A 13,856-nucleotide genomic window follows, 5' to 3' on the forward strand; every position below is an offset into this window, starting at 1 on the left:
AGAAGGCGCTTCTGAATATTACGCTTGTCTAATTTTCTGCAGCAGAAATGAAAAAACACAGAAGACTGGATCTGATTGTCTAATTCTCTAGAAGCACCTTAAGGTGTGAAAAGTGCTTCTTTTTTTTTTCATTTTGTGCCAAGAGCCATTAAAAGAAGAAGATTTGAAGCTGATTTGTTTTTTTTTATCATGTGACTCGTCTTTAAACGGCCGAGATGCACAAACATTTGTCATCCGAAAGAAAGAGGCACCACCGAGTTGGAGGTGGAGCCCTGAAGGTGTAGATGACATTTCTCTTTTCTAAGCAATACAAGCATTTGAACAAATCAAAACACGACTCAGTGTGACGTACAGGAGGCGACCCTCCGGTGGCAGACTGACTGTCGGCTGGTTTTTGTCTCGCTTGTTACAGGAATAATCTGTTCTTTACTTTTGTTTGTAATCGCAAGAAACGACTGCTTCTCTCTCTCAACAGTTGAGCTGTTGGGATGCTTGCTCTTGTTTTGCTGTTGTGAAATCCCAGAAACTGCCTTCATGAACTTAACGCATCGATAAATGGATGATCGCTAATATTCTTAATGAGGCATAGCTTGTATTTCTTATCCATAACGTATGAGTGGATTAGCAGCTGTAGCTGGGAGTGAGGCAGATCGAACTCTAAAGTGTCGTGGATCTTTGGACAGAACTACAATATCTATTCTTCTTTTTTCAATAAGTTTTTTTTTTTTAAAGACCGTAAACATCTTTGCAATGTTTTAGTGTGTGTGCGCGCGTCTGTGTTACTTGTGAGAGGTTAACTCCCGATTGTATTTCATAGACTGATAAACTTCAAACTTTCAAAGGATTGTGTTGAATGAATTCATGTCTTAATACAGAATTGTTTGAAAAATAAAATACCTTGATCTCATGTTTGTCACTGTTATTCTTTCATAGCATTTGAAGTGTTTCTTATGATTGTTGTTGTTGTTATTGTTATTATTATTATTATTATTATTATTATGACAGAGGAAATCCACGAAAACAATTAACACGCTGTGGAACGTGATGAAAGATTGTTCAGTGTTGAGCCACATGATGGTGCTATCATCTTTTCCTGAAACCCGGCCCATGTTAGAAATATGACACCACTGGTTTTCTTAATGTGACACTTTACATTCACTTTATGTGGGGAACAGTTAAAATTACAAATCTGTGTCTACCTAATTCATTAAATTAACTGAATAAATGATAAAGAATAAATATCTATGGATCAAGCTTCATTCTAATCATGAGAACCAGGGATGCTGAATGAGCTGCAGCACCCTCTAGTGGGTCAACAGCAACACTACAGTCCTGCAAAAACAACAACAGAAGAATCCTGAATTAAATGTTTCCCTTTAATGTCTATCAGCAGAAACGGAAAACGCAAAAAGGTAAATTTATTCTTAACTGGTCTATTAGTCCTTTCACAATGAGTGAGGATTTAGAAAGTCATTAAAGTGACCTGCACACAGAGGACTTGTCCCTTCTCTACTTGAGCACGAACATGTGGGACATTGTTTCTGCTTCTTCTCAAATCTTCCTGATATATATGGTTACTTGATTTTCCGTCGGGAGTTGCAACTGTTACATCCTCAGACAGGAGCTTCCCGTGAACTCTCAACTTCAAACTTTTGTATTTAGTTGTCTATCCATCCATCCAGTATCTATCACTTACCCTTTAGGGGCTGTGAGGAGCTGGAGCCGATCTCAGCTGACATTGGGAACCTACGATCAATTTAGAGTCTCCAATAATTAATCTAACATAGACACAGGGAGAACATGAACTTTAACTGAGAATCTTCTTGCTGTGAGGCGACCAATTGTACCACCCCTGCATTTTGTTGTAGTTGTTATAGTGGTTTTATTGTACAGGTTTTGAATGGGATGCTTTTTAGGACACTAAGGGATAAACTTTATTAACTTAATTTATTTTACATAGGTCAGAGTGTGGCACTATTTGCCAGGATGTACCGTTACCAATGGATTCCCTTATTCTTAAAAAAAGATCTAAAAATATATCAGTCGCTGACATTTCATTCTTAATAGATTCTTAAAAGCAGCTCTCTCCTCTCAGTGATGTATGTGATCGATTTTAAGTAAAAACAGTAAAAGGTAACCAGGCTATTTAGAAACTGTACCAAAGGTTATTTTTTTAAATGTCGTATGTGTTGCTTATCTGGAACAATCAGTGACTTGAGTTTAATATCACTTCCCAAACCAATGACCTCCTTCACGGACACAAAAAGAAACCACACTAATTGGCAGGAGAAGCTATTATTTATTAATATTATGTACAATTATACCATAATAATGTCCAGATAAATACATTGACAAAGTCAAAGTATGGCTCCTGCTTTATTAAGATGTGTCTTACAATGGTTTCAGTTTTCACCCACCTTCTGACTTGCAGATCTTTTATCAGTACTCTATTAATAATCCTTAAAGTGTATCTGAGGCACACGGGGAGAACATGAATAAAATAAATGTTAAAAAATATTAAATAAAACAAAAACAGATGTACAGTCTGTGGGGGGGAACGTTTCTATAAAAAACGTGAATACATGATGTTTTTGAGCCAGATGAAAATAAGAGGTTGTTTTTTTTCCATCCTGTCTGTCAGGGATTTTTTTATTTTTATGTTCAGTGTGAGAGGTCTCACGTGATTCTCATCCACGCCCGTCTTTCCTTCACATCACCGTCGCTGAGATACACGTGGTACAGAGAGAAAAATAGTACAGAAACATTTTGTCTGAAGTGCATTTTTGACTTCATTGTAAACAAAGACGGAATCGTCCAATTACGTCTTCTCCCGCCGAACTCAAGGAGCAGTGTCTCTCAGGAAAGTGTGTGTGTAGGTGTGTGTATATATGTGTATGTGTGTGTGTGTGTGTGTGATGTTAAAAGGCTTCAGGTAATAGTAGCATTTGTATTTTTTTTTCAGCAGCTGTAAATTCAACTACATATTTGGTCACATTTTGACATTTTACAGATTTTTTTTATACAACGACCAATCACAACATTAAACCAGTTACATGCTTTAATGGTGTGGTTGATGTATGTATAATTGTGTTTGTGTGTGCGTGCGTGTTTGTGGTACTGTTGCCTTGTTTCTGCATTCTTAAATCAACTTTAGGTTGTGTGGGTACGTGTTAATGTCTTGTGTCATCCTGTATTATGTGTGTGTGTCTGTGTCTGTGTGTGTGTGTAAACTCATACCTAAGTCATATATATTATGTACAGTACAATGTTTTAATTTGTCTGTTGAATCTTACATACAGCGTGAATACAGGGTGCAAACTGTGTCCCAGCGGTGTCTGTCTGTCTGTCTGTGTGTCTGTGTCGGTCTGTCTGTGTCTGTCAGACGTGCGTTTGCCGAGTTTGTGGGCCCGGCTCAGTTCCAGATCTTCAGGAAGCTGTCCCAGGAGCCGGTGCACACCGCCATGCCGTCATCTGTCACGCCCAGACAGCTCACACGATTGTCATGGCCGGCCAGGACTCCTGCAGGAGGGGTGGGGACAAACAAAAGGAGACTTGTTGCAGGGAAATGTTTTGCTCGGCACACTGCTCCGAAACGTCTTGAGAAACCGCACGGAACACAGCAGCCTAGTGTTTGTCTGTGCTCCAACTTGCACCACAGGTTTGCTTTTTACCAATTTTTTTACAAAATCAGGCCGAACACTGAAAATCTCACTGAAAGAGGAATGTGTGAATTCTCTGGTAAGTCTGGCACGGAGCTCTGTTTCCCCCCAGAAATAATCATATGTAAACTTAGATTTGTCAGATGGTTTAATGTGGGGCTGCAGCAAATGTCTCCTTTTCTTCTTATTCACCACCATTTTTCTCAACTAGTCATTTCATTCATCGTTCGTTAATAAAATATGAGAAATTAGTAACAAATGCTAGTGTGCAGGTAAACTCACAACCTTACAAATCATCATTTATGTGCATATCATCAGATTTAGTTTCACAGCTCCGACTTTGGTCTCGATCCAGATCTTTTGATTTTCACCTCGGTCCCGTTGGCTTCCGGATGATTTACTTGCAGGAAAATACATCTCATTAGTGTTTAGCAAAGGGTGTAGAGTATTTTCTTATGTGAACCATGTATCACTGTGAGCTGCATTACCCTGAAACTCCTCATTCAGCACTTTGACGTATACAGATGAGAGCAGCTCAGGGCACAGTTTTCTGTCCCAACCCGTACGAGCCAGAGAGAAGCCTAACCGAGCCCGATCAGAACCCGAGTCAAGCCTGACAAATTCCCAGATTACAGGTCAGACTGAGGTCGGTATCCACACTCTAATGTACAACTTCTTATATTTAGGAGGTAAACCAACAACTTAAAAACTGCAAATTAAAGTCATGCAGGATTTCTTGTTCAGATTTTCAACTTGTTTTATGTCATGTTTTTTTCTTTTTTGCTCAAATAATTTTTAACTTCAGTGATGAGTCAGTTTGACGGTGTTTGCAGTGATACATCGTATATTAGGATATTTTCATTTTAGCGAGGATTGTCAAAGTTTGCCTCCACTAACCCTGTGTGTGATGCTACATCTTCAGGTTGCAGGCAACAAAGAATAAGTCCCTAACCCTAAAAGAGCTCTGATATCTCGTTGAAGTAGTTCTGTCATGAAAATGTGAAGAATCCTCCTTTTAAATTGAACCTTTTTGAACCTACTCTGTGGCCTCACACCAGCACACGGCCGTTCTCTCGCCCGTTCCACCCACCTGCTCTGTCTCCCTTCATGGCGTCCCAGATGTTGCAGTTAAAGTCGTCGTATCCGGCGAGCAGCAGGCGGCCGGAGCGGGAGAAAGCCACGGAGGTGATGCCGCAGATGATGTTGTCATGGCAGTAGAGGCTGAGCTCCTGGTCGGCTCGCAGGTCGAACAGCCTGCAGGTGGCGTCGTCGGAGCCCGTAGCGAAGGCGCTGCCATTGGGGAAGAACTGAGGAGAAGCAGAGGAAGATGAATGATTGTTTGCCAGTACAGTCGTAAGAGAGGAGGTCCTTATTTCCTTCCCTCCCTGGCTGTGTGATGTCATAGAGTCACGTGGAGCATATATTGTTATATATTCTGTTCTATTTCTGGGTTTAGGTTTACATCATAGACTGTAAATAAAGATGGACGACGCTTCTTCATTTTGTCCCACTATCCTGAAACGAAGCCAAAATATCCCGGCTACGAACGCTGCCATCTTGGGCTGAAGAAATCATTCTGCACAGTAGTGATCAAGGGATGAGGCCACATTATCAAGGTCCCACCGATACACGCGCTCCACTAATCGTCAGCTGTCAATCATGATGTTTCACCCTTTTTACAATAGCGTCAAATAACTAATTCAAACCAAACTTATCCGAGAAGATTTCGTGAACTTTGTCTTTTTAGTTTGGTCCATGTACCATCCACTTACATGTGGCAGGTGGTATTTTTTAGCCATACTGTAGCCAACCACTAGGGGGTGATGGAGATGTTTTGGCTTCACTTTTGGGGAGCTGCCATGTCGTCCATCTTTATCTACTGTTTTTTATTTATTTTCTGTCAAGCTGTGTTGAAACAACGTGTGTTTCACTTTCACTTTGTGGACACATTACAGATGAATGAGATTTTTAACAATAGCAACTTTAAATGACCATTTATAAATGTATATTCTTTTATTCATACAGATATAAGCAAAACTGGTCTAGTTCATTTTCCTCTCTGTTTAGTCTCTTTGTAAAATACTGTAGATTAAAGCAGCTCTTGCTCCTCACTGTACATCTTTCAGAATCATTCACAAACACTGCAGCACTTTAGTATTTTAGTTGTTTGAGGTTGGGAGAAACAGGCTAATGGAGGAAAAGTCCAAATCAATACAGCAACCAGCTCCACGGGTTCTAAAGACAATCTGCAGCTGTTTTCAAAGGCTGAGTTGTGAGCTACTTTCCATTAAAATCACATTTTGTGTAAAAATGGAAGAAAATGAGAAACTGTGGCCTGAGGACACTCACACAGATGGCGTTGATGTCCGACTCGTGGCCTGTGAAGGTCTGCCGGCACATGCTGTCCCTGATGTCCCACAGTTTGACCGAGGCGTCGCAGGCTCCCGACACAAAGGTGCGGAGGTCGGGCGACAGGGACAGGCTCATGACGTCGCCGCTGTGGCCCGAGAAGACCGTGGTCTGCTGACACGTCTCGATGTCCCACAGTGCACTGGGGGCAGAGAGCGCACAGAGTTGCCCGTGAGCTCAGGGAAATGTGTTTGCACGGCACGTCAGTGTTTGGATTTGTGTGACTCACCATGTGGTGTCTCCTGAACTCGTGATGATTTGATTGTCGTCAATGAAACGGCAACATGACAGGTAACCTGAGAGAACACAGAGAACAGATGTCTGGGTGAGTTTTACTGCAGGAAACTTGCAAAGCGATGTGCACACTTGTCTCGTAGGGAGGCTTCTACTGTTATACATTGAATATAAGATGAAACTTAACACTAAATGTACAAAACCTTGATGCAAGGGCAGAGAGAATGTTTATGACATTTCTTGGATGTTTTATATCAATCTAGCAAATAACATTGGAATAAGTGGCTTTGTAACAAAAAGAAATTAAAGACGAAAACATATTGAAGAGAAAGAAAATTCTGAGATTAAGAGAAAAATGTGGTCATACTACGAGAATTAAGTTGTAATTTAACGAGAAAATATTACGAGAATATGGGTATAATCTTTTTTTAAAAAAAAGAAATAAGCTGCGAGGAGCACCAGATCTCACCGGATTTCCACTGCTTCTGGATCCAAAATCTTAATAACCAATGTTTGTTTGGAAACTACCAAACGTCTTTGAAAAGCAGCCACATGTAACGATAACCTTTAAGTTGACCACAACCAAACATTTGCTCGATCACAAGTCTGTGTGGGGCTTTCTTCGGAAAAGACACAATTTGTTGCACAGTATTTTACTCATACTTGATAATTAGGTGCTGATCAGTCAAAGGATTTGGTATTTTGTTAATTATGAAACCTATACTAGGTCATAACTGAACAAGATGATCTTCATTCTTCATTTTAACGCAGGTGACAGGCTGATCTTCTGATATCCATCCTCTAACATGGCACGTAGCTTAAAATGACAACTTTAATCTCAAAATCAGTTGATTTTTATGACACAATTCACATTATTCACTTTAATACTTTTTTCTAAGTTGTATAACATTGAATTTTCATCTTCAAACAAAGGACTGACAACTTGAGCATCTTTTGAGGAAAATATTCACAGAATAAATTATGTTTAACTCATCTCAGGCTGTGTTCAGTTGGTTCAGCCCCAATAAAGTAAAATACAAGTCGCCCATAGACTCGGCCCGATGTGTGAACCTTGAGAGGCGGAACGGAGGCTAAACAAAGCTCATTAAACATATGGCTGTGAAGGTGACTCAAGAAAAACACATCTATGTAACTGAAAAATCCAGATTTTGAACAGCTGAGCAGAAGGAGGACACTGTTTTCACTGTAGTAAGAAACGTTGGATGTCCTGTCCTTCACCATTAGAGATATCTTTATATTCATTTGCACCCCAGTTTGCAAAATCCACATCTGACACTTCATCATTGCTTTTATTTTCCCTTTAGTAGATTAGAAACATAGTGTACTTGTGCCCATCTGCAAAAACAAACTTGAAATGTTGCCTAATTTCATGCATTTCTAGTTGTTTCATGTCTAAATCATCTGTAAAGACAAACACATCACTAATGGATATCATGATACTGTTGAAAGCTAAAAACAGAAAAGGTGTTAAATGTAATAGCGTAGAGCGGCACAGTAGCCACAGTGTCGCAGATCAGAGTCTCTCAGACTCTCTGTAATGTCTCAGCTCATTAAGACTGTGTTGCCCTGCGATTAATTAACCATGTAAATGAAATCTTCATTGTTTAGGGCTTTGGGACCGGAGTGTTCCCTCGAGGCAGGGCACCGCTGCGCGTTCGTCTGAGACGTCTCATCAGTGTGACTCACAGAGGAGAAGAACGCTACCAGAGGCGGACGAGAGCGCGATGTTCTCTCACCTGTGTGGCCAGGTAGCTCTCTGCTGATCCGGACGTTGCCCTCGCGCGTCTTCAAGCAGTAGATGGAGCAGATGTTGTCCAGGCCGCCGCAGGCCACGTAGTTCCCGGACGGTGCGTACGCGCAGGTCATCACCCAGGAGGAACGCAGCGGGATGGCGTGCATCTAGGACAGCAAAGGATTTCGGAAAAGAAGAGACATGTAACTTTTGGGGAGTAAGAAAACCCAATGCGATAAATAAAAATAGGCCATTATTACCACAGGAAAATCAAACGCCACTGTCGATGTTGCAATAAGCCATGTTGCAGAAAAGGCTGTTACGAGTCAACCACACTCTCACACAAGAAAGACTTTCACTTCCAGTTCTGACACAGGTCAAAAGGGACTATTTATTCAGCTGATTGCCTGATGGGAAGAATTATTCCACTGACTTTACCTTGTTGGTGGTGTAGCTGTCCCAGATGATCAGTTTTCCATCTTGAGAGGCACTAACCAGAAGCCTGCCGAGACAGACAATCAAACATCTCAGTTTCCTGCAGCTTTTCCACTGTCAGTTTTAAATTGCTAGAGCTGCATCTTCATTTGAAAAAAAAGGGTGATTTACCAGGTTTGTACCTGAAAAATCAGAGCACTTATTTAAAAATAAGTAACATACACAGAAAAAAAAAAGAATTGACCTGCTGATGGTAATACAGAAACATTTACAAGTCTTAAAGATTCATCCTCTGGACAAGCCTTCACCAGTTTGATTAATATATTACACATTACAGGTTTATTACCTGCGCTAGGTTATGTTCTGTGTTTGTATGTTTTTTGTATGTTCTTTGTTATCAGGATTATGCAAAAACTGCTCAACTGATTTCCATTCCATTTTATGGAGGCTTGGGGCACGACCCAAGGAAGAGTCCAATAAATGTTGGTGTGGGTCTACATCAGGGGGCGGATCCGGGGATTTTTGTCTTTAAGGGGATGGTCACATGCAAATTCAGGTGAATATCAGGGGGTCAAAGTTCGAGTTGAACTCCAAGCGAAGCCACACTGTTAACATTGTGTGACAATCCTTTTTTTTTAACTCTTAGAGAATAATTCATGGATCTCAATGAAAAAACAGCCATGTTTAGGGGACTAATATTCATGAGAGTGTGCGATTTGGTGCAGATCCAAAACAAAAATGTGGATCTATTGAATTCAAATGTTTGGTATCAATGGTTTCATTTGCTCCACTGTGTCATTAAAGTCAGTTTTTGGATCAAGTTTGATGGAGATGTGTCACTGAGCCAAATGTGGATTCAGCCAAAATCAGTTTTGTTGTCCAGTGTCATACATATTTCTACAGGATGGAGCTGGAAATAATTCAATATTTGACATAGCCAAGGCATTATTTGATAAGTAAATCTTCTCCTCTTGAAAGAGTGGACGATGTAACATCGGTTTTATGACTCTTAACATTTGCTTACATATCTTCATATAGTCCCATCATACTCTCCATGCTGACATGAAACTACTTGTTATGATAGGGAGCCATTCAGTTCATCATGTCCATTTTCTGCAGAGCCTCTTCAGTAGAAAACTGTAATGGTACATTTTAATGATGCATGCATCACATGCATTAAGTTAACAGCACGAGATGTTGGGTGTAGTGTTGTTGACTCACTTGGAGTCTGAACCCCAGTGCATGGCGTAGATCTTGGCGAGGTGGCCGCGGAGGGTGCGTCTCGTCCGCATCTGAATCCGCCCCACAGGATCCAAACCGGCAGTTATCTGTGATGGAGAGAAAAGATTAAACAAGAAGTTATGTGTAGTTAAATCCACCATTTTTGAATTGATAACTATGTGTGTGTGTGTGTGTGATCAGAGACGTTTGTTGTAGAAACAAACAGCGCTCATGTATTTAAAACGTATCCCGTCTCCCACATGGACTTATCATATCTCCATATTGATCAAATCCTCAAAAAGATGCACAGACATTTCTTATGAGTCTGTATCTTAGCACCTGGGACTTACCTGCGTCAGGGTTGAATCTCCACATGCTTTCCTGGCGTCCTGTTGGACATGGAATCATATGATGAGGAAAAAGACACAACACAATAAGCTAAACATGTCAGAATTATCATGCTAAAGATGAAAATGTTACTGCAAAACAATTGACTCACTCTTATCTGGTTCCGAAGCTGCTCGGCCTCCTGGCGAAGCTGCTCCAGCTCACTCATTTTGGATTTGTCTGAGCCGTCACCTGTTGGATTCAAATATCAGAATATAATTTCTATCAAGCAGGTGAAAAATAACTGCTGAGTTATACATTTTGTCCCATTTTGGGTACTATTTTTATGATCCAGTATTCCAGGCGCCCACTTTCATCGAAAAGGAATCAATTAAGTAAAATAATTAACTTAAAATGCTGCTAGTATCGGATTTGTGGTGGTAAATAATAAAATAAGAGACACAAATTTTAATCTGGAAGATTTGCTGAATCCACACAGTGCGAAAAATCCTTGTAATCTGGTTATGGCTGTGCACCATGCCTGGTTTAACTGAGGAGAATAATCTGTAATGACTAAGCTGCTATCGAGCAGCCAGCATCACTCCCAGGCAGCAGATAGGGAGTGAACACACCCTTTAAAGCAAAGAGAGCCTGTTACACTGCAGGTTGTGTAACGATTCAGAACTTGTGCCAAACGCTGGACACAGACACCTCCATGACCCCACCTACAGTCATCTTAGGTTCCTGAGAATGTCCTGAGACGTCTCCTAATGTACACACACACACTGTACAGCCACATGATGCTTTCAGCAGGAAGCAGCATTCCCTGATCCTGCACAGTTACACATGCAAACAGCTTCCCAGACTGGGGAGCACGTATTTGCATTTAGTAGTGTGGCAATTCAAATCCACGCTAACACTGCACACAGCAAACCTGCACTGCACGGCACACACTGCAAGGAAGAGCAATTAGCTACAGTAGGTCACTGTTCCCTGGGGTGAGGGGGGGGGTTGGACCTTCACAGATGGATCACACGGCACTAATGGAGGCCAAAAGGGGTGCATCATGGGTTCTCAGTCTCCTGGCACAGCTGCTCATTTAGCCAATGAGGAGAAGATAATCTGAGGGTGGGTGGGTGTGATGCATCAGAGATCAGGCCTGGATGGGTCCAGCCAGATGCTCGGGGTGCATGTTTTTGTTGCCTGCGAGCATCGACTGAAGCAGATCTTTTTTTTTTCAGCTGAAGCCCTGCCAACAGGGAGCCAAAGGAGTGTGTGGAAAAACACACATCACACAGACCCCACCTGCACTGGTGCATGCACGGCCTGTAGCAGCGGACGAGCGGCTCACACCACCTACATGATGCTGCAGAGTGAAGCATGTTCTCCACTGCCTGTGCATCTGAGAGGGGCGTTTACTGGCTTTTATAACACCAGGAGACCAAAAAAACAACCAAAGATGCTAAAGTGAGACTGGCCCCACCCCTTGTAAATGCACATCTGGTGTGTAACCACACCAACATGGCATGGCTAGAGGAGCAGGAGAAGCTGGGGGGGCTCAGCTGCAGCAAAAAGAAAAGAGAGAAAATCAGATCCAACGATCCCGATCATTACAATTCATAATATCCTCTTGTCTGCAGCATTTCGAGATTCACGCACAGGCTTCAAGATAGGAAGGGCCCTGAACGCAGCACGTATTGATCCGCGCAGTGATGGAGGCCTGTCTTGGCCACATCTGGTTTCACATGCGGATGTAGCCAAATGATTTTAAGTCGAAATGATGCCACGAAGAGAAATCATCATCATCACCATCATCATCACCATCACCACCACCACCATCATCATCATCATCATCACCCAGCCATCTTACACCCAGCAGGCTGGCCTGCACACAGCTGATCATGGGTGGCTACCTGTTAATTCTCCCGATGATGTTTGCAGATGAAAAGAGAAAATGAAAAATTGTCAGCAGCCTCCTCGGATCGGACTATTCGTCTGTTTGGCTCATGCAGGAGAAATCAAGCAGCTCCGTGTGTTTCGATGAGGCTGTTTCCAAATCCTTCAGTAAACAGGCGAACGGAGGAGGAGGAGGAGGAAGAGGGAGACACACATTTCCATTTCCCCGCTTCAGTGTGCCTCCTGGAAAAAGATGGAATCTGCTGCGGCTGCTGTTGTTGTTGTTTCTTCCTCTTCCGCTTCGGGTTTTATTTTCTGTGTCCAGTTAACCAACACATCTCAGTGGGAGCAGCTCAGGGTTGTTCCATTAAAACCGATCGCTCCGGGTTTTTTTTTTTTTTTTTTTTTTTTTTTTTACTCGTGACGTTATCCTCGTTTCCTTCCTCTCTCCGGTCCCCTCCTCCTCCTCCTCCTCCTCCTCCTCATCAGGACTCAGCCATGAATTAAATCTGCAAAGTGCCTCATGGAGAAAATAATGAGATTATTTTTTTAAAGAAATGATCCCACCAGCATCAGCAGATGGTCTGTGTGCGTGTGTGTGTTTGTGTGCGATTGTGTGTGTGTGTGTGTGCGTGCGTTTGTGTGTGCGTGTGTTTGTGTGTACGTGCTTGTGTGTGTGTGTGTGTGTGTGTGTGTGTGATAAGAGGCGGCTCTCTCACTCTCTCCTTCTCTCACTTGTCTTCCTGTTTGGTTTTGTTTTTCTTCTTCTTCTGAATATCATCATTCAGAAACAAGGCTGCAGATCACGCGGTGCAGCGTTTGCAGAAGGATCCTCAAAACCGTCCGTGCAGCTCGTTACAACCACACCCATGAAATACTATGAAACCCTGTGACCCCCCTCAGATCAGGACACCACCCTGCAGCCTCCACACGTGGACTGAAGTCTTGAAACTGTGTGGATGTGAGAGGATAAACCGATCATTCTGAATTAAATGTTTTAATATAGGATCGTTTCACGCTCTGCAGGCTGCAGCACAACAAGGAAAAGCAATAATCATTCTCTGCACTTCAGCACATCTGCAGTTATTTCCAGTGGTTTTGCAAGTCAGTGCAGGGGCGAATCCATGGGTGGGGCTGGAGGGGGGGGGGGGGACACTGGCCCTAACTGAAATCTGATCGGGCCCTTAAGTGTCCCTGTCCACTCAGTAGTCTTTTTTTTCTTTCTTTTTTTTCAGATAAACTATTATCTATAATTATATATAATCTATTTTCAGACATGAACTCCAGGGGATGTCCGCAGAATTGCGTCCGGACTTTCTCTGGAGTTTACCTGTCCCGTTCATATTTCAGGAACAACACAGTGCGAGATGCTTCGCTTTAGACGCGTTCGCCATACACAAAGAATTGCGGGACGGCCCAGCAGGCAGGACGTACTGTATTCACGTGTTTTTGTTTACAGCACATCGACAATGGCGCTGTCATCATCACCAGAAGCTCACTTGACACCTTCGTCGGTGTCTTCTACATATATGGCACCACTTTTCATCCGGAGATATTTGCAGTGTTTCTGGGGGGTGGGGGGGTTTGCGTCAGTCGTATGTTAGAAACATCATCAACACACCCGCCCACTTGCTAGGTATCCTCCTGCTGTGTTCGCACATCGGCCACTGTGGACATTCTCCAGATTCTTTACTGTTGGGCGCTGGCAGGAGAATCTCTGGAGAAAGTCTGGAGCCTCTCATTTGGAGAGATGCATTCTCCGGAGAATGTCAGGAGATTATCTGGAGTTTATAGCATGTTTCAAAAGCAACTATTAACACAATATTAACAATAAATATGACATGTTCAGAATGTTTATGCGATCATTTTTTTTAAGAACACAATGTGCTTAATCAAGGAGCTATTTTCAAAATATGTTCAAT

General features: G+C 42.2%; 1 protein-coding gene across 1 annotated transcript; it reads right to left on the bottom strand.

Annotated features, from left to right (window-relative positions):
- Positions 1-2,279: 2,279 nt before the first annotated feature.
- Positions 2,280-12,558, bottom strand: gnb2 (guanine nucleotide binding protein (G protein), beta polypeptide 2). Its single transcript, XM_034606346.1, has 10 exons — positions 11,952-12,558; positions 10,211-10,290; positions 10,062-10,100; positions 9,712-9,818; positions 8,494-8,557; positions 8,060-8,222; positions 6,298-6,364; positions 6,009-6,210; positions 4,750-4,966; positions 2,280-3,519 (listed from the first exon to the last, which is right to left on the bottom strand). Exons 2-10 carry the CDS (start codon positions 10,265-10,267, stop codon positions 3,413-3,415), a joined length of 1,023 nt encoding a protein of 340 aa, XP_034462237.1. The 5' UTR covers positions 10,268-10,290; positions 11,952-12,558; the 3' UTR covers positions 2,280-3,412.
- Between the last annotated feature and the right edge of the window lie 1,298 nt (positions 12,559-13,856).

This window comes from Hippoglossus hippoglossus, chromosome 14, assembly GCF_009819705.1.
Source record: "Hippoglossus hippoglossus isolate fHipHip1 chromosome 14, fHipHip1.pri, whole genome shotgun sequence".
Taxonomy (NCBI): domain Eukaryota; kingdom Metazoa; phylum Chordata; class Actinopteri; order Pleuronectiformes; family Pleuronectidae; genus Hippoglossus; species Hippoglossus hippoglossus.

What these genes read in the sequence shown, in the direction of transcription:
- gnb2 (XM_034606346.1), bottom strand. Translation starts at nt 10,267, where the DNA reads ATGAGTGAGCTGGAGCAGCTTCGCCAGGAGGCCGAGCAGCTTCGGAAC. An exon ending in AGCTTCGGAACCAGATAAGA is followed by an intron (nt 10,101 to 10,210) that starts GTGAGTCAATTG and finishes CATGTCCAACAG; the next exon opens with GACGCCAGGAAAGCATGTGG. An exon ending in ACAGCTACACCACCAACAAG is followed by an intron (nt 8,223 to 8,493) that starts GTAAAGTCAGTG and finishes TTGCTGTCCTAG; the next exon opens with ATGCACGCCATCCCGCTGCG.